Source organism: Nothoprocta perdicaria, unplaced genomic scaffold, assembly GCF_003342845.1.
Source record: "Nothoprocta perdicaria isolate Ctin4 unplaced genomic scaffold, notPer1 scaffold_49, whole genome shotgun sequence".
NCBI classification, from domain to species: Eukaryota; Metazoa; Chordata; class Aves; order Tinamiformes; family Tinamidae; genus Nothoprocta; species Nothoprocta perdicaria.
This window is the reverse complement of record NW_020455743.1, coordinates 3,494,774-3,520,392: the sequence shown is the minus strand read 5'-3', so window position 1 is coordinate 3,520,392 and position 25,619 is coordinate 3,494,774. Positions and strand designations below refer to the sequence as shown.

At 37.7% G+C, this 25,619-nt stretch overlaps 1 protein-coding gene across 1 annotated transcript in view; it reads left to right on the top strand.

Moving 5' to 3' along the window:
* Nucleotides 1-7,580: 7,580 nt before the first annotated feature.
* Nucleotides 7,581-25,619, top strand: part of CFAP47 (cilia and flagella associated protein 47) — a 283,396-nt gene continuing 265,357 nt past the window's right edge. Inside the window, exons 1-13 of the mRNA XM_026047310.1 lie at nucleotides 7,581-7,742; nucleotides 10,881-11,032; nucleotides 14,874-14,989; nucleotides 16,836-16,974; nucleotides 17,886-18,114; nucleotides 18,786-18,946; nucleotides 19,722-19,855; nucleotides 20,317-20,552; nucleotides 21,291-21,483; nucleotides 22,899-23,112; nucleotides 23,550-23,702; nucleotides 24,722-24,911; nucleotides 25,018-25,114. Coding sequence (XP_025903095.1) covers nucleotides 7,581-7,742; nucleotides 10,881-11,032; nucleotides 14,874-14,989; nucleotides 16,836-16,974; nucleotides 17,886-18,114; nucleotides 18,786-18,946; nucleotides 19,722-19,855; nucleotides 20,317-20,552; nucleotides 21,291-21,483; nucleotides 22,899-23,112; nucleotides 23,550-23,702; nucleotides 24,722-24,911; nucleotides 25,018-25,114 — 2,176 coding nt within the window. The remainder of the gene's footprint in view (nucleotides 7,743-10,880; nucleotides 11,033-14,873; nucleotides 14,990-16,835; nucleotides 16,975-17,885; nucleotides 18,115-18,785; nucleotides 18,947-19,721; nucleotides 19,856-20,316; nucleotides 20,553-21,290; nucleotides 21,484-22,898; nucleotides 23,113-23,549; nucleotides 23,703-24,721; nucleotides 24,912-25,017; nucleotides 25,115-25,619) is intronic.

Sequence of the window (25,619 nt, the reverse complement as noted above, 5' to 3'; positions counted from 1 at the left end):
CCACCTGGATGCCACCCTGTGCCACATGCTGTAGGTGTGCCTGCTTGAGCAGGAAGGTTGGACTAGATGATCTGTAGAGGTCCCTTCCAACCTTAAATATTCTGAAATATTCTGAAATATTCTGAAATTACATTTTGGCTTTCATCTTGTAGGAAGTCTAATTAGATTATCACAGGACCATTTTTTTTTTTGGTCTTAAATTTGGTGAAATGTCAAAAATACAAAACTACTGGGATAGTAGAGTTCAGCAGTATTAGTATGCTACATTTGACCCCTCTTTTGGCGAAAGAGAAAAGCATTGCCATAAATACAGCAACGTTCTTGATCTCTGCAGCTCAGAGCACGAATGCTCGGAGTTGGAAGGCCTGTGAGGGAAGACAGATGAGAACTAAGTCAAACAGATAGGTCCTAAAGGCATTTACCTTTCTCGAGGCTGATAGGCTCAGCTAAGTGCCTTCTCCTAAGACAGATGGAGTGTAGTTGTCCACATAACATTGATTTGTGCAAAAGACAAATCCTTAGCCAAGCCTTACCAATAATCAAGGACTGGGAAAGTGGAAAAACCCCCACTCTCCTCAATATTTAGCTTGTTTTGAAAAGGTGAGACCCCAAAATATTTATCAGGAAAACTCCAGAGAAATTGTATATGTGTATCTTCACACTGTGGACAGTTCTGTGATAAGAACTGATTAGGCTCTTACACAGATCATCTCATCTGTGAATATATGCAGACAAAAGAAACAAACAGGCTAATGTTTTTATTTGAAAATAAACACTAGAAGATAATTTTGTAGAAAGGAATAGAAACTCCATTTTCTGCAAAAATTTGCCTTGGTTTCCAGTTTGGCTCTGGAAAGAACATTAGATCCAGCAGCCCCATCATACAGAATCTTCCAGATTTTGTAAGAAAAAAACAAAACAAAAAACAAACAAACAAACAAACAAAAAAAAAACCAAATAAACCCCCCACATGTTAATACTGTTGCATCTTCAGCTGAGTAGGTGATTAAGTTCATAACTCTCCAGCAGCTCCTTCTCCACGGGTGTGTCTCCACGCCCTCCCTTGGCGCAGGAGGGTTGTTCACATTCTGCACCTGTATCTGAGGTGGGCGCACCCCAAGGGACATCCTGGTGCACGTGTGACAACTTTGCCATGTGCAGCACTGTCGGGGCCAGCAGGAACCTGTCTTTGCTGCTGCTCCTCTTCCACTGTCCCCTTTGCTTCCCCTCCTGCCCTGATTTCTGATATACTTCATTTCCGATACAGTATTTTCTGGGAAACCTCTGTGCTGTTGCAAGTAATGTTGTTGCATGTTTCCTTTCATCAGGAGTTAGATCTCTGGGACATAAGCATGTTCAGGTATAGTAAAGCAGCTGTAAAGTTTTGGGAATCTCTTGCATATCAAAATGGGATTTGCTGTTCCCCCCATGGGAACTAGCTGCCATGCAGGAGGTGCCATGCAGTGCCCACACATTGCTAGCCAAACCTTTTCTTCCAAGTATAAAAATCTGCCTACAGAGCTACGCTTTTCCAGGAAAGCAGTTCCCTGTTTGGGCGGAACGAAGAATTCTCTAGGAGATGCTGTCAATTTACTGTGTTTTAATTTTCACTGTAAATGAATATGAAGCAAAACTAGAAGCATACACCTTGCAACATGCTTAAGCAAAAGTCTTCTTTCCTTGCGGGTTTCTCCCTTAATGCTTGGAGTGTGCATGACCGGCAAGAACAACAGTTGCTGTGAGAGCACGGGGCTGCAGAGAGGCTAAACATGGACCCGTGTGTGTCAGGGCACCCCGGGATAGCTGCTGCACCACCCGCTGCACTGCCATAAAACTGCTGCTCTCTTTGCAGTTGGGTGGCCAGCGTTTTGCACAAACACCAGCCTAAAGGCAAAAGCATGGGCAGGTTTCCTGACTGCTAATCCAACACCTTACTAAGGATTTCCACGATTCGCTCTTGCACTTGGCCTCTGCCACTTTGCTTGCCCTTCCACCATCATCCTGTGAAAGAAGCTTTAGCAAGACAGTGATGTACTAGCTGTACAGAGAGTAAAAGATGTCTTGGTGGGAGCTCCCTCATTCCAACAAACAGAACAATTCAGAAAAAAATAGATAGGGTATTAAATTGCATTAAAGATATTAAACTGTATTAAGAAAGGTATTTACAGATAGATTTATCAGTCTATAGATAGTCATTGATAGTCATAGTATATTGATAGAAAATATCATTGAAAATAATGGATAAATATGAAGAAGAAGAAACAAATGGCATTATTTCCTTCCTCATCTGAAGGATGTGTGGAAAAAATATTAAAATTACAATTAAAAATCAATATAAAATTCACAAAGGAAAATATGTTGATATAACACATCACTAGCCTATGGAATAGCGTGAGTTCCTCAGAGCATGCATCATCATCTCTGCTTTGCAAGATACATTCTGTCCTAATTCCCATTTGATGCAGTTCTGGGGTGTTGCTGTTGATTTTCAAGGCCATGGCTGAACGAGGACCTAGCTAAATGTCCTTGCTTATGAGGACAGAGAAGCTCTCCCAGGATGATGCAGCTATGAGCTGCAGTGACATTCATGAGGACTAAGGTTTGGATTTTCAGGCCAAGTGGATTGATAAGGCAGGGAATAATCATGAGAAGACTATACTGAACTGCAGTGTGAACTGCTTGGTTATGGTTCCCAACTGTAAATGACTTGGAGGAAATCAAACCATTGAGCGGCTCAACAAGGTGAGTGCCTAAAGAGCTGAGGAGCAGGAAGCCATCAGGCACTCCACACAATTGTGGTGCAGACATTTTCTCCTGCAAAGCACTTGGATTCTAAGGAAGCAAGTTGTATAAATGGTAGATAAAATGCAAATTTGCATACATAATAAAATTACCACTATTTGTAACAAAAAGGAATAGGTATTAATTTTCAGCCTATGGAATAAACAAAGGAATTCACCATGATCTGAACAGATTCCTCAATAATTAGCATTATCTCCTAGAAAAGAGCTCTCCAAAGTGCTATGGTGTCTAAAGAGCAGGAGCCCTGCAGAAAGTCCATGTGATATATGGAATTCATTCATTTCCCATTTTAACACCTATGTAATGGGGAGGGAGGTGACCATCCTCTGGAGGTACTTATCTCTTTCCAATAAATATAGTGCTTGGACTAGACGTGACATTTTAAATTGGTGAAGTGTGGCAAGATGAGCCCCACCTTCAGTAACCTTAGGAAATCACATCTTAATTGGATTGGAAATTTGGTAATTGCTTACTGGTGCTAATAGCTGTTGACATCTTGCTATGAGCCTGAGAAGGCTTCTGGTCTGACTGCATGTGTCAAACCCCATGATTTTATGTTGGGCTTTGAGAGCCACAGACAGCTGCTAAAGAACCCCTGTTTTAGCTGATTTGGTCCATAGCCCACGTATGTGAAGCTTTAGATACGTTATGATCAGAATTGATCTGTTTAGCTCAGAAACATAAGTTTTCCTTATTTTTCTCAGTGCTTTTCAGTGATTTCTTTCTCTACTCATCATTTTTCCCCCCTAGAACATGAAGTTTGTCATCAGCTATAGATGCTTTTAGAGCTACTAAATTTTTCATGAACGAGGCTGTTTACAGACATAGTGACTAAAAAATACCAGATATAGAAAGCCATTCAGGCAGACTCCAAGAGGAAAAAAAAAAAAAAAAGGTACCTTTCTACTTTGCTGCAGAGAACAGCACTGAAATATTTAAGCTGACTGCTACTAGACCCTCAGATGGAGAAGAAAAAGTTCAGCTCAGTACTGTGTCAGGATATCAGCCTGGTCCCAAAATCAGTGCTCTCATGTTACAGCACTAGTTGCCTCCCAATCTATTTAGCTGAAGATTGCCCAGATAAAATGATTCTGCCTCTGCCCTGCAGATAGTTGTCAATAGCTTGGCTCACTGAGACCTAGACTATATGCTAAAACCTAGAGAGTGTATATATTCATGATGTTTTTAAAAAAATTTCTATAGGTTTTCTTAAAAAAAAAAAAAAGAAGAGAAAAAAGAAAAAAGGGAGGAAAAAAAAAGAAAAAAAGGCATTTGTGATTGCTTTGTCTGATAGTATGTCTGTTAGTCCCTTTTTCAATAATTCTGGTGCCTTTACTTTCAATCTAATCTGAGAGCGAGAGAGGTCTCATATATTGGAAATTCCTACATGCTTTGTGAAGATTGATGATTTTATTGAACAGACAGAACTAATAAAATCTTTATTAGTCTGCTTCTCACAGAATACTTTATTTAGTGAAGAGACCTTTAGAGCGAATTAAAACCCAAATCTATCATTTTGAGCATTCATTTGAGCCCATTAAACGAAGCAATTTGCAAGATGAAATGCAAAAGCATTTATATTATTATTCATTATTGTTTGGACTCCCATCTGTTTCTAACTCCCAAAAGCCAATATGAAAATACACTATTCTTTTTGTTACCAGTATGCAGTCTATTTCACTTCCACATATTCTGAAAGCATTTGCTCTTCCTGAACCAAAATAAATAGGTAACATTCACGGTTGAAATCAGTTTCTCTGAATTCAGATTTTAGCACCAAAGTGAAGCATGACTGGCAGTTTGTTCAAGTTAGTTTAATTATCTTAGTTTTCACTGGTGATTCTTTTTACAGAATTGCTACCAAATAAATTAATATTTTATAATCACTTTATAATCATTTTAACTCTGTCTTTTTAGAGATGTCTATATGGGTGAGAACTACTTACGATAAAATAGATTATTTTGTGCACAAACATCTTTCACAAACTGTTCTCCATGTGAACAGTTCAGAATGCTGGCACATAGGAGCAATATCTCAGTTACCTCGTTTCTAATGTGCACAGCAGGGGAAAACTGGTGAAAGTTTTCTGATTCTGCATCTGGTTTTACCATGTCCATGACTTGATAGGAACAAGTTACTTTAAAGAAATTTGTCTCGTCTATTAACTGGACGAAAGTAATTCTGATTTTCTTCCCCAAGCCTTGGACAATAGTCAGATCAGCCTGGAGAGAGAGGCCCACAGAAATTAGAAAATGACTCAGAAATTTAGAGGTAGTGAAGATTTATATAAGGTTCTGCTCTTCACTGTGAATTCTTAAATTTGCTGTGAGAATTTATTATTTATGCATTGGATACTGTTAAGGTGGGTGACTTACGCAGGTAACTGTGCTGTAGAATACTGTGGATTTCTGTGGAAGGAAAATCATCTTTAATGTAGTCATATGATACAGTCATAAAGGGGAAAGAATATGTATGTATTCTTCATATCCTTGCATTAGGTATAAAGCATTTTGTCATGAAAACAAACTACAACTGTTCCTTGTAGTTTGATCCTGATCCCTGTTCCTCTTAAGCCAAACTGCTTAAGGGGAATTAGGATTCTTTTAGTGCAATACTGGGCCTCTGTATCCGAACCAAACCACAGTTAAAATATGTTTTAAAAATTGATACAAACTTTTATGGACACGTCTACATCCAACCAAGTGAAAAAAAAGGGCAATATTCTTTGCTCTGGATCGGGATACAACTGATTTTAAAGATTTGTCTCCTCTACTGCCTAATCTAGCCTCGCAATGATAAAGTTATTGCTCTGTCAGAAGTGCTCCTTCCAGTCTGATGTTCCAAACTGAAGCTCTGAAATGATCATATTTAAAATGACCATCCCTAAAAGCGTATGTATGTTTTTACCCTGGACTTTTTTTCACAAGTGAGGTTTAGTGCATAGTCCTGCACTTTGTTAAGCAAATAATTGTATTTGTTACATTCCGGGGACTTTTTTTTCCAAACAGAAAACAATGTTCAAAACTGGAGAAATGGAAGAAAACAGGGAAATGTTTACCGAGTGAAAGCCACTTGGAGAGGCACAATGAATATGAAAGAAAGCAGTATAAGAATAATAACTACTTTGTGCTTCTAATACTTTTGCTAGAAATATTAACTGTTGCTATAATGCCCAATGGAATGGAAAAATGTAAATTTTGTGACTGATTCCTGCACTATGAAATTATATATCACAGGTGATAAATTTGGCATTTTCTCTGAATTATATGTCTATTATATGCCTTTTCCATTGAATTCTATTATTTCCAGAATGTGGTCATGTAACATTTCTATATCACTTTAATGTGAAAATCGTAAAGTAACTCAAAGTAAGATAAACTAATGAGCTCAAGACCATTTGGCACCTTTTTGATGTCAGTATAAATTCTGGAGTTTCTCTTTCTTTGCCTGAATCACATATTTATAAGATCTGATACTGTGTCCCTTGACCTTGCTCAATTATTCCTTCAAAGATCAAAGAAACCGTATAAGATTGATCTCTCTTCTCTAGAGAAATTTGGCAGGGGAAGTTTAACTCTTTGATAAGGTAATCTTTTCCTTATTTACCTTTTTAATGCCAATTAAGTTCAATCAGCATTCCTATAAAACAGATTCAAGTAGGCTTTCCAAGGCACTTCCTTCCATTGACTGGGTTTTACTTATAGGGCTAGCAACATGATATTCTTGTTTATCCTTCAGCAATCTACAGAGGGGAGATATTGTTCAAGTTCTTCAGAAGGAAGTTAACTATTAGCATCTTTAGCCATCATTAGACCCAAGGCTCTTCTTCCCTCTCCTTGCTCTGAGTTAAGTTTCCTCACATGTTTTAAAAAAGTGTTTTTTAGGGTCTTTTGTAATTCACAGGTCATCAGCTGCCCTCACCTGTGCAATCATTTTTGCAACTGCTCACCTTGGATTTTTAAAAAGTAAGCAGTTGGAGCCCTCATGCATTCTCAAGGTAATATTAGGCAAAGCAGATCAGGTCTGATGTTTGTGGGGAGGAGTTGTGCGTGGACCGTGCACGCTGGTTTCCTTCCCACCTTGCTCCGCTTCTTTGAAGTGTCAGAACAAATGTTTCTTTATCTGCCTCCTAGTTTGCCTAAGTGCTGGGCTTGTACCAGCTTCCTTTTAGCATTTGAGTTACAGCAGAAGAAGGAGCGTAAGTCAAGAAATGAGGGCATCATTCACCCTGCAGTAAATGCATGAGGTGAGTTATTAGTGTAGCCACTGGCATTGTGCCTGGGTGGCTTTTATCTAGACCATGGGCATGATTAATGCTCAGAATTCAGACCACTTTTAATTATAATTTTTAAAAGAAAGAGCAGGAAAAACATGCAGATGTATCATTGTTCACTGCTTTGAGATGCTGTCTGAAAAGGATCTGTAGCAGGAAAACACCTTGGGGAATAAGAGAGATCCCAGAAGAAAAGCTCTAGCCAGGCTGGTGAAATCCTGCCACAGAGAAGGGCTCAGCCTCGGGTATCTGCTTGCTGAGGAACACAGCGGGAGGAAAAAAAGCTGCCATTTCCCGCTGACACTTGGACTAAACCACGACCGTTGCGTTGCCGCTCGGCCAACGGTCCCCGCGGCTACCGACCGTTCAGGGCGGAGCCTTGGCCCCGCCCCTGCCCGGCGCTGCTCGCCCCATTGGTGACGTGGCGAGCGCCGCCCTCTGGCGCCCAATCAGCGCTTTGCGTCCGTTGCTAGGGCCGTTTCTGAGGGCGGGCGCGGGGCCGCCATGGCGCGGCCGTGGCGGGACGTGGCCGGCGTGCGCGTGGAGCCGGCCGAGCTGCGCTTCCCGTGCGCGGTGCCCGGGCGCCGCTACCGCGCCGCGCTCAGCGTGCACAACCGGCGCGGGGCGAGCTGCCGCCTCCAGCTGCTGCCGCCGCGGCGGCCCCAGGTGAGGGGCGGCCGCGAGGGGCCAGAGGGCAGCGCCCCCGGCTCCCCGGCCTTCCCGCACCGGCTGCCCCTGGTGCTTGAGAGACCCCCGGGGTGGCATCCGGCCCTGCTCGGATGTGATTTGTGCGATCTTTTCTTTCCTGATGTGCAGGGGCAGCTTTGCCTGCTTAGGTTGGCACTTTAAAGAGGTGCGGGTAGATGTATGGCTTGTGTGTGCTGCGCCGCTGCAAGTGGGAAATGCCACCGAGGAAGCTGGATTGCTTGTGAAACTCATTGGTTTTAGCAAGGGGAGCTGGAGATGAGCTTAGTAACTGATAGGGTGGGAAGGGTGAGAGGCAATATCCAAGTGGCTTCTTGTGTGATAGTGTTTGAAGAAGGGAATGAGTGCCTTAATGCACTTTTTATTGGAAAGCATTTCTGTGAAACCAGGAAAATAGCTGCTGTAAGTCAGATGAAACATTCCCAGGTCTCTTGTTTTCTTGAGATTATGAGCAATCTGAAGAGATCTTGTTCTCCTAAATCATTAAGTCCATAGTCTAAGTAGAAGTAATTTAATAGTTAAGAGCTCCTTCCATGTCTGACTAGTCAAGCCCCTTGTTGCTATGAACCCTGGTTAGCTTGCCTGAGCTAATGTTGTTCTATCTGGAAATGTTACTCCTTGAGATACTCATGAGTTCCACTGTGTTGTAGTTGCGTTGTAGGTCTGGGAGGGCCATGTAGACACGGATCATTTTGCAGTAGGTGTGAGCAGCAAGTGTATAAGTGTGCCTGAGCAGCTGGAGGATGCAACTTTAGTCATTGTCTTCGCTAGAATTTCCCCAGTGCTGATTCCTAGCTCTGTTACCCAATACCTGTATTGTATTCTAAGTTTTATTGAGGATAGCATTACTTTTATTTTACTTGCTTGCAGAAGGCTTTCTTAGAGGGTTTAATAATCTTTCTCAAGATAGCATGATTCTGGATTCATTGGATTAGTCTGAAAGCAACATTTCACAGTTGGACTTTTAAAAGGCAATTTTTCTTTCCAGTTCTAAGCAATTTGGCTCTTGACTTGTAACCTGTATAGTCCCAACAAAGCCTGGCTGTGGTTAAAAGCTTTATATTGGTCTTTCATTGAGCAAGATTTTATCTGTTAATAGCTTTCAGTATTCGGATCAAAGCCTTGGACTGGCTTTGGGAGTTGAATGGAAGCTGGTGTTGCTTTCGGTCTTAGCAACTTGAGCTACGAATTGCTAGACTCTGAATTTAGTCATCAAAACTATAGTGTGGTTTTCACTACCTGAATAGTCGAACTCCTGTTTTGTAGAAGAAAATTGGCTAAGACTGTGTATGCATTTTATTTTTCTCTAAAGCTAGAAAACTTGCCTGCTTTATACAGTCTGTTTTTTATGGTGGCACTGAAGAATTCTGCCGTGGAGCGGAGGCTGTTGTGGGTGCCCGGTTCAGCAGACCTGCGCTTATTCTTCAGTTGGTTAGTTTTCCTCAGCCTTATTTGTCGGTTTTCCTTCTATGTCAGAAGTGGAGAGGCAGAATCAAATTTAGAGAAAAGATTACTCAGCTATCCTGTTTGAATATAGTGCCTCTGTAAGTAGATATGGGGATTTGTGCCTTATGCTGAGCATTTTAAAGGCATTAGGCATGGAGGGTCAGTTGTGGGGTCCTACTTTACATAGTCACCTCCATAAAGCTGCTCTTAAGTCATTCCCAGACCTTCTACTTAGTGTGTGTCTGTGTGTGTTTATGGCCCTGAAGTGTGTGACTTTTAGCTGGAAACTGTGTTAGGCATTATATTCACAGAAGGCAAGACCTGAAAAATGACCTTCCTTGAGCCATCACAGTGGATGGTTAAGTAATGTGTTTCAAGGATCTCGGTCCACAAAGCAGTTTTTAACAGATTTCCTAAAGTTATTAAACACTTTGTCTATTTTCCCATACAGAGAATGAATGTGCATGGCTGTTTATTTTTAGAGGAGAGTTGAACTCATGACTCCTTGCAGCCCTGTCAAAAACTATCCCATAGTTCTGGTGCGTAATACATGACAGGTTTCCTTTAGCAGAACATTCATATATTATACTATTTATAAACTGTGACACTTTTAGAGGAACAGAAGATGACACAATGGACAACTAGCATGTTGTCTGTTTTCACTGTTCTAACTTGTATCTGGCATTTGAACTTAAAGACGATCAGGATGCCCCTTTTTTCAGAAGTAAACTTCAACTGAACTAAAACTGACTGACATCCGTAGTAGAAACCTGTTATGCATAGGATGTGAACTGAAGGAGACAGATACCGGAGACTATCTAGACCTTGTTATGAAGCTTAGGAAGAGGGGAGCTGCTGCCTGCTTACTACATGCTGGAGCTTTCCTCACACGTTGCTTTCTTGAGGAAAGATGGAGAGAGAGCCAGGGAGTGCTGAATATAGCCAGAAGACAAACAACAAATGATTCAGGTTTAATTAAAAAAAAAAAAAAAGGAGGGGAGGAGAGAGGAAAAAGATGCCTTGGGCCTTCACTGTTTCTCTCTCGCTATAACATTCTCTCTTTTCCCTATAAACATGGGACCTTTCAGGCATATTTTTGTATTTTCAGTGTGCCTTTCAGTGAACTGTGTTGAACTTCCTGCAGACTCCAGCTGAAGAGGGACCGCATGAACAGGAAAATTCTTATATTGCCTCTTTTTTTTGCTAGTTTTGGATTGAGACTTAAACCTTAATACTTTCTCGGATATTATTTAATGGAGAATATTTTTAATAACTGACTTCCGTTTCAGGAGGTTAATGGCAGCAGTATCCAAATCCAGAGCTCTCTTGGAAGGACTATGGCTTGTTTTTTTGTAATTTGTAATTACAAAATGGTAATTACAAAATTGTAATTTGTGTTTCTTTTTAATTTTGTATGTTGTAATTTGTTAAATCAACAGTTCCATGTAATTTCATGATTTAGTGTTCATTATGTCTTCCTGTGTTGCTGTAAAAAGTCTAGCCTTTGGTAAACAAGGAGAGGACTTTATTAAAAATTCTTGCATATTTTTAAAAGAATTGTAAATTTAAAATCGATCTGTATACCTTATGCCTAGTCTTTTTAATCTGGAAATATTTTAAAATTAATATATATATATATATTTTTAATTGTAGTTTAAACTGATTGTGGAAAATCCGGGAAGGCCTGTTGCATCTGGACTTAAAGTTACAGCTATTGTGGAATATTATCCTGACAGTGAAGAGGACCTTCATGATAGACTGCTTCTTTTGATAGAAGAAGACATAGTTGATATCCCTCTACTTGGGTATGACAGGCAAATTCCTTATGTTGCTGTTGCTATTTTTGGTTTAATCTTGTGGAAAGTGTGTCAACTCACGTCACATATCGTTAGGTAACTAATCTGTCAGCTGCAGTGAAGGCACCTGTGAGTCCCTTTAGAAGAGTAACTTTTTTATGAGAGTAGACAGGCATAAGAAATTAATCATCCTCATATCTAAATTCCTAGAGTTTTGAGATTCCTGCCTTTACTCTTTATTGGAAATGATAACTGATAATTTCTAATCCTGGGTCAGCATTAGACAAGTTAATCTCTTTTTCATCTCTACCCTCTGTACAAAGTCATTTGCATAAAAGGTATTTAGTAACTGTCCATATATACAGAACTGAATTGTAGTAAAGAGTATGTTGCTTAATTCTTAAAAAATGATATGTACAGTTTACAATAAGGTCACAAATTCATTTTTGTCAAGCTCTGTGTGTGTATTTGTATGTATGTCTCTATGTTATATCTAACCCCTATATTGGTAAGCTTCTAAATATAATTTTAATGGTAAGTTTCAGCATTAAAGGCATACAGGATGTACTTCAGGTCCCTTCATTCTTGGTGTTTAAAAGGTAGAGATCTAAACCTACACTGCTCACCCTATTAAAATTTTCTCTGGAGTTGCTCATGTGGCTTATTTTAGAGTGTATCAATCAATCAATCCAACTGCCATTTTACTTTTAAAGATTGTATTGAATTGATTGTATTGAAATAAATTTTCTTCCTAAAAATTAACTGTCAGTTTAGAAAGAAAGCATGAGAGGCTTTAACCTTTTGCTAGCAATTTGTGCAATGTAACTTCCGTTACATTTACCTACTTATTTTAAAAAGTCTGGGAAGTGATTTATCTGGAACGTAGGAAAAGCTACTTTCCATACAGCATTAAACTGCAATATCACTTATTCTTGTAACCATTTATTTGTTAGAAATGTCACCAGAAGTATTCAGTTTCTCTTGTGCTTCAGTGACTTTAATATCACAGTTGTTTGCTTTGCAAGTAAAATTATTTTTCAAGTATCTACGTGGCACATGTGACACTAATACTGCTGATTTATCTCTGTGATTTGTCTCATATATTTCCTACCAGTTTTGGAGGCCACCTGATGTGCTTAGTTGCAGGAATCATAGGGCGGATGACTCTGTCCCTTCATCCAGGTCACCAATGAGTAACTTGAACAATATTGCACCCAGTGCTGACCCTTGGGTTGTGCCACTAGCTACAGGCTTCCAGCCAGAGCTAGTGCCACTGATCACGACCCTCTGCCGCTCACCCCGGCCTCACTGTCCACTCATTTCTCCTGCGCTTCCTGAGCTTGCCAATGAAGATGTTATGGGCGACAGTGTCAGAAGTCTTCCAGAAGTCAAAACTGAAGCAAAGAAGGTGTTCAGTCTCTCTGCCTTTCCCGTATCCTTCATCACCAGAGTCCCTGCTCCATTCTGCAGCACGTCCACATTTTCCCTAGTCTTTTTTTAAATTTTTATTTTATTTTATTTTTTTTTAAGTGATGTATTGGAGGGGAAGCCTTTCTTGCTGTCCTTGACAACCCTGTCCAGATTCAATGGACCCTGGCCTTCCTAGTCCCATCCCTGAATATTCCAGCGTTGTTCTTATATTGCTTCTAGGAGACATGTCCTTTTCTTCCACCTTCTCTCTGCTTGCTGCTTCTGTTTCAGGGGTTCCTTGTTCATCAATGTAGGTCTTCAGCCCCCTTTTCTAGATTTCTTGCTCCTTGGGACACACCAATCTTGAGTTTGGAGAAGGTGACTCTTGAATATTAACCACCTCTCTTAGACTACTCTTCCTTCTATGGCATTATCTCCTGGGATTCTTCCAAGCGAGTCACTGACAAGGCAAGAGCTTGAGCTTCTGAAGTGTTGTGATGCCACTTGCTTTCTCCTTGTAAGATTCTGAACTCCACCATCTCATGGTCACCGCACCTAATGTTGCCCCCAGCCTTCACTTCTCTAACCAGTTCTCCTTTGTTTGTTAGTACAGGATTCAGCAGCACCCCGCTCCTTGTTGGCTCCATCATCTGTGTCAAAATTCTGCCATTAAAGCTTCCCAGGATTTCTTGTGCCTTGCTGTGTTATTCTTCCAGCAGATAGTAAGGTAGTTAAAGTCCCCCATGAGAAACAGGGCTGTGGTCATAAGGCCGCTTCCAGCTGTCTGTAGAAGGTCTCATCTGCTAACAGGTGGCCTACAGCAAACATCCACAACAGTCACCCGTGTTGGTCCTTAATCTTTGCTCATAAACTCTCAACCTGGTCACCATCCACCCTTAGGACCAGTTCAATACATTCCCATTGCGCTCTCTCATAAATGGCAGCTTCCTCACCTTACCTTTTTGGCCTGCCATTCCTATAGAGTCTGTAGACATCCATAGCAGCATATATATATATTTCTATTTATGAAATATCTTGTACAGGTGGGGTCTGGCTTTGGCCAGAAAGATTTATCTTCTTCATCACCTTAATGTTGCATGGAATCCAGATCGTAAGATGCAACTGACCCACAAAACTATTAGACTGTCTCCTTTCTTGTCCAGTCTGTGTTTGTGTCTTCTCTGCTACATGAAATACCACTTAAAGTGGCTTTTTAAAATGATGCTACATGAAAGAGGGAAACAGACCTCTGAAGAGGTCCTTTCTAGTTCAGTATAGATTGAAATCAAAACAATGTAAAACTAGAGACATGAAAATGCAGTATTTTGAAATATATGGGAAGTATAATCTTTCAGCTGTTTGATAAGCTAAATTAATTCTTAGGTTCATTTTGCCATCCTTTTTAGCATTCTCATTAAACCAAACCTGCAGATTTTTATTGATAGATGCAATCTTATAACAATTCAAAAAATCAGATTCCAGGTTGAACTGGATGTGAGCATCTTTTCCAGGTCTGGAGCTGAAGCAACAAAACAGATGTTTGGGGATTGGAGAAAACTGCTCCTAATAGGTGCTGATCTAGATACTATGTTACCGTTGCCCACAAAACTTGCTTTTCTTCACCTAGTCTTAAAATGAGATCATTCTAAACAGCTGAAAGTTGGAGTATCAGAGCAAGGAATATGAAAACAGAATTCTTTGCTATTTAAGTTTCATTGCAAATGTAGTACATTTGTATTATTCTGCCTGTTCAGAGGCTTAAAGAACACTGCTGTATCAGGCTATATTTTGTTGTAGTGAAATGAGAATTTAGGACCTTCAAGAAAGCCCTAGTTTTCCAAAGCAAGTGTAAGGTTTTCATTAGGGCCATGCAGCACCCCATACAGTGAAGTCCTTGTCTTGGCAGAAGCACTTAAACAATACTAGTAACTTGGTCGTTATCCACCTCTACTTGGTAAAATACATTTTGCCAAAACCACAGAAGGCATTTATAATCTGAGACTGTTAACTGAAAATGACATACATTTTTTCCCTCTAATTTCAGTTGAGACAGCTGATAAGTAGAGTCAACATTTAGCAGATTTTATTATTTTGTGCTGCAGTTAACGCAAGATAATAGCTTTTAAAATACTCTGTTCAAGTTCTTGTACTATGATAATACATTGTAGTAATTGGAATGTGTATGTTCCTGTTTACATTTTATTTTAGCTAATTACTTAAAGCTAAATTGTTTTAAAGTTACGCAAATCAGTTGTGGTATTCAAGTAGACAGATTGACAGATCTGTTTTATAAATACTGTGTACTGTACTGCTGAAGTGAGTTGCATAAATATTCAATTATTAGGAGAACTGGAACTGTATTTCCAAAATACATTTGGAAAAATCCAAATGTATTTTTCAAGTTTTGGAGAAAGTACAGCCCTGTCTCTTTTCTTTGCAGATTAGTTCCATGCTGTTATCTGGAAATTGAGCCTGAGATTAATTTTGGTACAGTGACTGTAAACAGTAAAATAATTAATAAACAGATTAGCATTACTAACCATGGATCATCTCCAGGTAAATATTTATTGTATGTTAACTTATACAAAGGTTTAATTTTCTTGGGAAAAAATAATTACACGAGTTAACACTTCAGTGACCAAGTAATTGAGGATCCTGTGCAGCAAAAAAATTAACTGAAGCTATGGGTTTTGCATATGCAGTATTGTAGTTTATAGCTTTGCAAAAGATCTTCAACTTAGGTTGAATACTGCATTAATTAAGTAGGTGAATACTGCATTAATGCTTTGGGAAGAAAAATGAATGTAGAACTTTGAGCTCCAGGAGTGCTCTACTTTGGAATCCCGTCTGAAAGTTGTAAAACTAATGAATGTCCTTTAGATTGCAACACCCAGCACATATCATGGCAAATCATGTCTGCTTTTGCTTTGTTGACTTTGTTTTGATTCTGTGGCCCCATTAGTTGTCTATTGATTAAACAAATTCAGCTCTCTGGCCTTTAAGAGCTTAATTAATTAAAAACATCTAGGTGTCCCTGTTGGAGCAGGGAGATTGGACTGGATGATCTCTAGAGGTCCCTTCCAACCTCAACCACTCTGTGAGTTCCTTGGAATTAACTGTATATGTTACCAAAATAGGGGGTCTTTCTCCTTGCCACAATGGTTTTAAAATGATACAGCTTTCAAAGCTGTATCCTTCAATTTGTCTGAGGGACTCTTCTAAAGAGGGTGAAAAATGTGGAGAATGCTGTATAGGAATACTCAAATTTGAACTTAATTTATGTGATCAATATTGGTATTTTGAAAAAGGTGGATTGGTTACTAAGTCTATTAATTCACTCCATTTGTGAATTCACAATAAACCAACCCTGTCCCTTTCCTGGAGCTGGTTTAAGAGAGAAAAGAGCATAGTTTGAACTATGTTAACACCATATGAAATTTGTGAGAGTTTATGAATGCATGAAATTTCATGTATACCTGTAAAGTAGAGCAAGTTGAAACACTGACAAACTTTACAAGCCTCCAGCTATTGTTGGGAGGCTAAAAACAAACTACGTAATTCGTTTGCTTAATCCTAGAATGGAATATTTCACTAGCCAAAACATTTTAAAAAACTTTTTGATGTTTTTTTCCTCCAGAAAGCATATCCTTTTAAAGGGAAAAAAAAGTGTTTTATAGCTGGTTCCCTTAAAGATGTGGTATGTGGTTTATATTACCAGCCATTAGTCATGCATACTAATTTCTTGCTTAGAGCAGTGATTAGATACCTACATTTCAAATCTTATCCCTTGCACAAAGTCCAAGCACTTTGATTCTGCCTATTATTAAAGATTATCTACTGTCTGAAGTAAAACAGTACTTGTTTCTTATACTTGTTAAAATATTTCTTCCTACCCATGATATGATGATAGATAATGTTGCTGATGAGACACACTTACGTTTTTTTTTCACATTTTAAAAAAATCCTTAAAATAACATCCTGCGGAGATTCAACATTCTCATTTGCAATATTTTATCTTGTATGTTTTAAAGTTGTGAAAATTACCAGTTACTTTGCAGGTAACAGACCTCTTATTAGGTGTTTGCCTAACTTTCTGGCTACTGTAGTTGCCCAGAGCTGTGTATAAAATACATTGTGCTTTATAAAATGCTGCAGGTTCTTTATGATATCATCAGTTTGATTTGGAGGATGATTACCTGTTGCGATGAGCTGTTACAATGATAACTTGTCTAGTGGCATCAGACATGTGAATGTAGTGTTTAGAGACACTCTAGAAACTCAAACAGGTTTCTTTTCTGGAGGCACTCCATCTTTCCTATTTCCAATACTCTGTTTCCATAGGAATATCTGCATTTGTTGAGTTCTAAGTAGTGTAATTTTTTAATTTCTTTTTTCTTTTAAGGTACATTTAAGCTATCATATGATGGGGTTGTCCTAGTTAACATAGAACCTACCAGTGGAGTTGTAGAGCCGAAAACTGTAAAGATGATTGATGTGGGCATCTGCACAGATGTGCCAAGAATCATCAACGAAGTGATAAAGTAAGTTGGTGTGTAGTTGCATAAATCCAGCTCTATAAACTTATTTCGTTTGTTTATTTATGTCTGGTATTGATTCTAAAGTCTTTATTATGGATATGCTTATCCAAAGAAGTTCCTAGGTGAGTTGTTGTCTTCCCTATTTATTTTCATTAAAATAAATTGCTGATTATATTATCTTCACAGCACAATCATATATAAATGATGTACCTGGTTGCTTTAGTAAAGATCTTTCATAATATGGATGTATGCACCTCTCTAAGTATACATTTGGGATCATGCAAAACAAGATTTTTTTTCTTTTGTGTTCAGAAGCTCTCAAAAAAGATGGTTCATTCTATTAGAACAGTATAGTACATTCCTAGATTCTTTTGTGCAACAAGAATAAAGTAGCTCTTTTAAGCAGAATTCTAAAAACTAATATTTGTACAAGGTCTATTTGGTCCTGTGACGTTTTGAGGCATCATCAAGTTCAAGCAGTTGAGCAGGAACAGCCACAGTTCTGTGCTTATTCAGGGGAACTTCTGGTTCCATTTGTCTGAGGAAAAATTACAGACTACTCAACAGAAGTGAGAGTCTGATGTAGAGGTTCAAAAAAAAATACTATTTCCAAGAAAAACAACCTGCCCCTGCAGAAGCAGCAGACATCATGTGATTCTTCCAGCTCTAGTGTTTGGCTGGAAGAATCCATGCTTTTGCACAGCATGACTTTCTTGATCCATAGTATTTCTGTTAAGTATTGAATTGCCAAGTATGCTTATTTTTGTGCTTAACCTACCTATGGAAAGACAGTGATTTAGTTTAAATGCTCTGGTGTGATTCAGTTCTGTAGAGGTTATAGTATTAAAATAATTTGTTATTTTTATTCTAACTTTTTTGGTGTGTGTAACGTACTCTCCTATTCTTACTGACAGAGTGGAGCTAGAAGGACGCGACTGCGCAGAGACACGAATCAAAGCTGTTGTGGTTGAACAAGTTCTTAAAGTTCTAGGAGTGTCTCATGGAAATGAATTGAAATGCATTGATTTTGGATCTGTTTATTTTGGGTCCGCAAAGACTGAACAAGTATTTCTGTACAATAAAAGTCCAGAGTGTATGGACTGGGTAGCAGTGCTGGAGGACAATGCCACTGGAGAAGAAATGGTAAGAAAACTACCAGTCAATTTCACCAATTACCATTCAATTACTATTTCAATTAAATTAAAAAGGTTAATTAAAACCTAATTTAATTTAAAACTTTATTTCTACTTTGGTATTTTTGCTTCTCAGGATCCCTATCCTAGGATTGTTTATTGTGTGAAACCATTTCCTCATCATAGACTTACTGCAATTTCTTTAAAAAAACATTTTACTATAGTTTTACTCTGAATTATTTTTTTAGATATTGCTGTTTAACCATGTAATGTATCATTAGGCATGCTAAGTATGTTCCCATGTTAGTTGATGAATAGTTTCGTTTGACTTGCTGGTTTTGTCATCATGTAGTAGCAGTTACAAAAACAAATTTTGGTATTCCAGGGTGCTCAACACCAGCTGTTTTACTTGGTTTTCTTTAGTGATGAGTTGATCTGAGCAAGCATCAACTTTGCTTCAAAGAAACAAACAAGCAAAAACCCATCAAATACATTCAACATTAAATTGAAATTGAAAAATTAGCTGTGTAAGATTAAACTATCATATGTTAAAAGCAACACAGTGTTTTATTACTTGTATTATTATGTTTTTCTACTTGTTATACTTTCCTCAGCATGTGTGAGGACTGGCTGAACTGTCATATATTCCACCTTTATTTATTCATTCATTTATTTTTGTAGGGTACAGATCTTCAGAAGGCTACAGATGCACTTTTAGGAGACTTAAGTTTCATGAAAAGAACACGAGATGTGGATGTTTCCACCTTGATTTTGTGCATTCCCAATCAAGGAACCTTGCTGCCTTATCAGAAATCTGTGATTACGTTGTGTTTTAGTCCAACGTAAGTGCCTGATGCAAGTTTGAGCAACAGAAAAGTTAAACATCTAAAATATCCTATAAAAAGTTCTGTTAGAGCAAATCAATGTGTTTACAAACGTTTTTGAACAATTTTGCATTTACATGTGTTAAAGGAAATTTGTGCCATGATGCTTCAAATCAGAAAGTAAATGTAGTGACGTACTTATCTGAGAGAGTTTTTTTTTTTTTTTTTTTTTTTAATTAATTAAGGATATGTTTGAATAAGCTTGTTCTGGAAGAACTTAATTGGATTCTGCCAAAGGATCTAATTGCATCTCCTGTTGAATGTGTTGAATTTCTAAAGATTGATAAAGAGACTCCTATGGTATCAATTTAAGTATTCTTGCTCATTCTGCAGAATTATTTTTTTAAAATGTAGTATTTCTCTAAGTTTGGAAGAACAGATACTTTACTGCCAAGAGACTGAAATGGGTTGGAGAGCTATCATTATAACCAGCAACTCTTCCCTTCTTCCCCCCAAAAAAGGAGGAAAAGAAAAAAAAAAAAAAAAGGCTGTGCATGAAGGAATACTTCTGCTTCAGGCCAGAACAAGAGAACATGCTCTTTTCATTTTCCTTTAATTCTTACTTTTAAATTTGCTACTGTTCCGTTTTCTGAAAGATCGGTAAAGATCACATGCTTAAGCTGTAATAAGTACCAGGGTATCCAGTTTCAAAAAGGAAAAATAAACCTTGATTGTTAGAGGTTTTCTTTTTTTTCTTTTTTTGTCTTGTATGTCAAAAATGTGATTTTTGTAGGAAACTTGAAAGGGCCACTGGACTGGATGATTCATCAGCAAAACAGGATTATGTCCTGTTTCTGAGATTTGAGGCTGCTGGGAGTAAAGGTGGCTTTCTGCAGACCCCCAGCAATGATGATACACCGCTCAAAAGTATGTTAATGTGTTAACAGAAATACACTTTTAATGAACTTGTATCTTTAATGCCTTTGCATTAAAAAATGCTATGGTAACAGTAAATAGAAAGAAGAGGGAATCCTGCATGTCATGAATACATCTGCTGTCAGGGAAAGCCTAAAGCTTAATTATAAATGTAACTATTCAGTAAAAAGAGCTATCTGCCAGTCAGCAGTACTTTGATGCTGCATTTTCAAGTGAACGTCTCTGCTTCCTCCCTTTCCTTAGTAGAAGTGTGTACTATGTAGCAGGCGTTACGATTAAACACGAGTGTTCTAAGTTGATGGAAGATTGCACAATAAATCACGGCACTGTCTAACTTATTTTGTTTCTACAACCATATTGCTGCCTTAACGACTCTTCTGCTTGTAAGCTAATACGTGTGTGTATGTTTTTTTCCCTCCCTCCTCTTCCTTCTCTCTCGTTCTTTAATGCAGTGAATTATCCTCCTCACATGGAATTAGCTCTGATCGGTTCTGGGCTTCCCGTCATGTTAACTTTCAATCCAGGACCAGTTATAAATTTTACGGACTGCTTCTTGGGCGAACAAGTTGAAGTTCTTTGCAAAGTCAGGAATGAATCTGAGTCACTTCCCATAACTTTCATCTTCCGAAAGACTGCCCACTTCAATATTTCTCCTGAAAAGGGAAAAATTAAAAAACAATCTACAAAGGTAACCTACAACTTGCCTTTAGGCCATGTAGATGTGCAGATTCTATTACTCTACAGTAGACAATGGTAGATTTTTTTGAAAATACAAGTTCCTCCAAATATCTGCAAGATTGAATAATTTAGCCATGACCCTTAACTGAACCTCAATGTATAATTAGTTCTTACGTATGCAGAATCATTGTAGAGCTCTTTGTTGTATTTCAGGAAGTACCAAATATTATTTGAAATGAGGAAAAAAAAGTATAGTGTTAAGGAAATTTTACCCTGTTTTACCCTGTTTTTAAGCTTTAAATACTTGATGTATATTGACTTGAGAAGTAAGGTTTATGCACATAAGATGTGCACGTGTGGTAGGCTTAGTTTCAATTTTTTTAGTAAATCACAAATTTCTGAGTAACATATTTTTGGTTTTAGAGGTAATGTTATGTCAAATTTAAGTCAAATAAGAGGCATGTATAATTTCAATAACCTATAACTTAGAGTGCTGTGGAATAGAGTCCTTTGAGAAATAAGCAAGTAAGATTTTTTTGGTGTTCTAATGTATTGCAATTAAATCACTAATTTAATGTAGCAGTTGACATGTTTTAAAAATGAGTATTGAACAATTGTTTTAAAAATAACAAGAACCCTTTGTTCAGTAGGAATAAGCATTTATTTTTTTGATAATAGAGAACAGCACACATCTTTTTCTGTTTTCTCCTAATGTGTCTCAGCTGCCATTTTTTTTTTCCTCCCCCAGGAGGTGATATTTTCATTTTCTCCACGTCAGATTGGAGTATTTAAAAAGAAACAACTTGTTGATATCATTGGTTCAGGGCTAGAAGAAAATAATTCACAGATCCTGAAGACAAAATCCTTTCACCAAATACATTTGAAATTCATTGGTGTTTGCAAATCTAAATCAAAAACCATTCCATTTAAAAATTATTCTGGTAAGTTATTAAAAATAAAAGTTCTGAAAACCTTGTGCATATGTGATAGACAGTTGCTGGGGGAAAAAAAAGAAGGTATTCCTGCGTAAGATTTCTCTGAAATTTTTATATATTAGAAGATGAAGGATTCTCTTTTTATCAGTGATTGCCATTAGTGCTTATATGTTTGAGGTGCAAGTAGTGAGGGAGTTAAAGCACAAGAGAAAAAAAAAAGGGAATAGCTATCTATATATTTATTACCTATATAACTATAGCCATGGACTAAAGATTTAATGTAGTATTGAAGAGTTAGGTAGATTTGAAATATACCAATGAATCTAAATATGTGCATGTAATTCCTCGTTTTGTAGCAGCTCTATATTTTGTTTGTGTGTATATAAAACATGTGTTTTTGTATAATGTTACATAATATATATGTTTTTATATAAAATATATTTTTTATATAAAGTTTTTCAAATATTAAAGGGTTATTGACAGGATATCTTTTCTAGGTTTTAACTTTACTGATATTTCTTGATTTCTTTGTTACCCTTGATGATTGTCAGCTTTTCTTCCTTCTGCTCTTTGCTCTAACTTCTCCATCCTGCTCCTCCTTACAGCTGGTGGAGAGGTTAGGAGGGGCCTGTACTATAATCTGTATCTGTACTGTACAGGCTACGGATATCCATGTGCTGCTTCCCCATTTTACTGAAGTAAGGTGGGAGTCATGTGGCTCAGATCCTTATATAGATGGATTATTTGTTTTCTCCTTCTTTTCTCCCTGTGCCTGTGGTTGGGAACTTATATTTGCCCATATGTGTAGTTGGTGGTGGGAGGGGAGTGAGCCTCCCTGTGAACTGTTGCTTCCCTGAGCAGCTGAAGTTGCTTGCAACCACTTCTATGGTTAGAAGAATAGAAAGTAGTTTTGCTTGATTGTGCAAATCAAGGGCAATTTGCAGATAAGTAAACCAAGTGTATTTAGCTTGGCTTATGAAGTTCTTTTGGAAAAGTGTGGGAGAATGTAAAATAATGGATTGTTCTTTTTTTTTTTTTTTTTAAATTAACTCCTTTTAAATCCTTTTTAAAATCCTTTTAATTTTTCTTCAATTGTTTTTTTTTTTAAATTTGATTTGTCCCATGTGCACGTGCAAGTCCAAGCAGACCTGCAGTTTCGCTGCGCACTGGTGGACACAGCAGTGATGCCCTGGGTGCTTTTCTCTGTGAGCTGGTGATGTAGGCAAGTCAGTGTTGTTGTCCTTGGTCTGAATGCTTTTCTCCCTCCTGTTTAGGAAAAAGTAGTGGGGTGGATAGCTGTAACTGGGCTGCTGGGCTGACCATCATGGATCATCAGATACTTTTTTTGGAGCTAACATTTTGACATTCGTTTAGAAAGAATGTGTATAAGCGCATATAACGTGTTTTGTTTGAATTTTAAGGCATAATACCAATGATTTCCAATTCAACTGGGCAGTTTGTTCCTGATGACACAGGACAGCGCACTGATATTGCACCCATGGCAATGCTTAAATCAACCCAAACTCAAATTCATACTCACCAGATGAACCGGAATTGTAAGAATGATGCGCTTGTAGCTCTTCCCAATGACCGCTCAGCCAGCATCAGACCTTTCGAACGGCATAAAAAGTACAGGTAACAAATGATGAAAATACAGTATCTAAAAACAAATACTTATCCATAGAGGTAAATATCCCTACTTTATTATACTAGTAGATCAAGATCAATTACTCATATTGAATATTGAGTACTCAATTACCCTTCCTTTTTTAAATGCAGAATGGTTGACTTTGCCTTAGCCTTCTTGCATGTGCATTTCAAGCATCTCTTAGACATAGATTTCTTGAATTACTTTCTTGTGTGATACTCCAGATATAGCTTTTATAGTGTCTATTTTCCACTTTCTTAGCTTCCTTTGCAAGGTCAAATATTAATCAACTGTAATTTAAAAAAAAAGTGTGCAATGAAATATGTATGTAGCAAAATCATTCCAAATTACTCATTTTCATTCTAACAAGCACCAAAATCTTTTTATATGCATAATGAAACTACAATTCTATTTAAATATTTAGGACTATTTTCACAAAGACTGAGAGATACAATTATGTAGATCCACAGTTTTCTTACACTGACTTTGAACAGCTGGAAAAGGAAGCACATAAGGAATATTATACAGATTACATTTGTAAATTTAGACAGCGTCGCTTACAAAAAGATGCCTCTAGGTAAGAATTTTTTCCAAAATTTTAAACTTGTATGAAACGATATGCATACACATGAAGATTGACTTATTCTGGTTATCAATCATATACTTAAAATTAATCCCATACTCAAGTGGTTATTGCTTTGGGGCTTTAATGTATTGAAAAATCTTTTTGTCTGAATGTTTGTTTGGACACCTTTAGATCACTGACTGGGCAAATATATAAATTAGAAATTAGTGATGTCAGAAAGTAATGTGTGTAAACATTAGCAACCTTGTGTTCTGTAATGCCGATTTGGACAAGATCTGCCTCGATTTATTGTAGTGTGTTTACAAATAAATGGTTTTCTTGAAGCAAATTAGGATTGGGTAGTGGATGGGGCTGTTATTTATATGAATGCAACTTGCATATTTGACTGCAAGAATGGAAAGGAGAATATCATGGTTAGCAAATAAATTCTCTTGTTATGGAACAACATTTTCTGAGTACTGATTTTCTAAGTATTTGCTATGAAACATCTGGTAAGAAGTCTAAAGATTTCAGGTACAGCTGCAGGTGAAGTTGGTTGGAGTTGAACTCTAACCAAGTTAATTGTTAATTACTCTTGAAATAGGCAATAGGTCTATCCTATTTGGATATTTGGAATTAAAGATTACTTAGTAATATTGGCACTTTGATAACTTTTAAGTGTTTAACTTTTTTGTTTAAGATTTTTTTTAAAGATATTCTACAATATCAATGTCACAGTAGCCATATTTGCAACCCGTTTAGTCCTATTACAGGAAGCATCACCTTATGGTTATGCATATCCTATGCATATATATATATATATATATGCAACTGGTATTATTCCTTGCCTAAACAATGCAGTAAACACTTCTCAAGACACTTAATATACTTTTTTTTTGATAGTGAAATATATTTCAAGTCTTATTTAAACTATTTTTGATGTATTTTTTAAAAATAGATAATTTAATGTATACAACATAGAATGTCCGCATATCTACATTTCCATACTCTTTTTCATTTCCTTCTTGTAGGCAATTTGATGCTTATAATAATTCTGTAAACATAGGCCTTAAACCAGCAGATGGGCTTATTTCACCAACGATCTCAATCACAGATATTCGCAAGGAGGAGCCACAGCTCAAAATGCTTCCATCAGATGAAAATTGCTTATTAACTAGTCGAAAGTTGGAAGCAATTGGTTCTAAATCCTCAAACGAAGAAGTAAGTTAAATGCTTGAGCAGTAATATAAGCATAAGGTGATTACTGTGTAACAAAACATAAAAAAAATTGATCCTACTCTGACAAAATGGTTTGTTGTTACTGCAGATTTGGAATGGGCTTAATGCTGTGCCCATTTCTGCCCAAGAGAAGGAAGATTGTAGCTTGACTTTGACACCAAAGCAGCTTCATCAGATACACATTGGTAAGATCTTGCTTGGGTTACTAAAGGTGTGTAGTTGTTAAAGAAGTACTTATTTATAGTAGCACAGTTTATATTCATAATTGTTCACCTTAGGAATGAGCCTTAATTTGGTGGTTATTTAAAATCTGTGCTAATGTTTTAACTGCAGGCTTGTATTTATTTCAGAATATTTCAGAATATTTAAGGTTGGAAGGGACCTCTACAGATCATCTAGTCCAACCTTCCTGCTCAAGCAGGCACACCTACAGCATGTGGCACAGGGTGGCATCCAGGCGGGTTTTGAAGACCTCCAGAGTAGGAGACTCCACAACCCCCAAGGGCAGCCTGTTCCACTGCTCTGTTACCCTAACAGTAAAGAAGTTGCTCCTCACCTGGAGACGGAACTTCTTATGCTTCAGTTTGTGGCCATTACCCCTTGTCCTATCGCTGGCCACCAGTGAAAACAGCCTGTCCCCTTCCTCCCTGCATTCTCCCTTCCTGAACTTATACATATTAATCATATCCC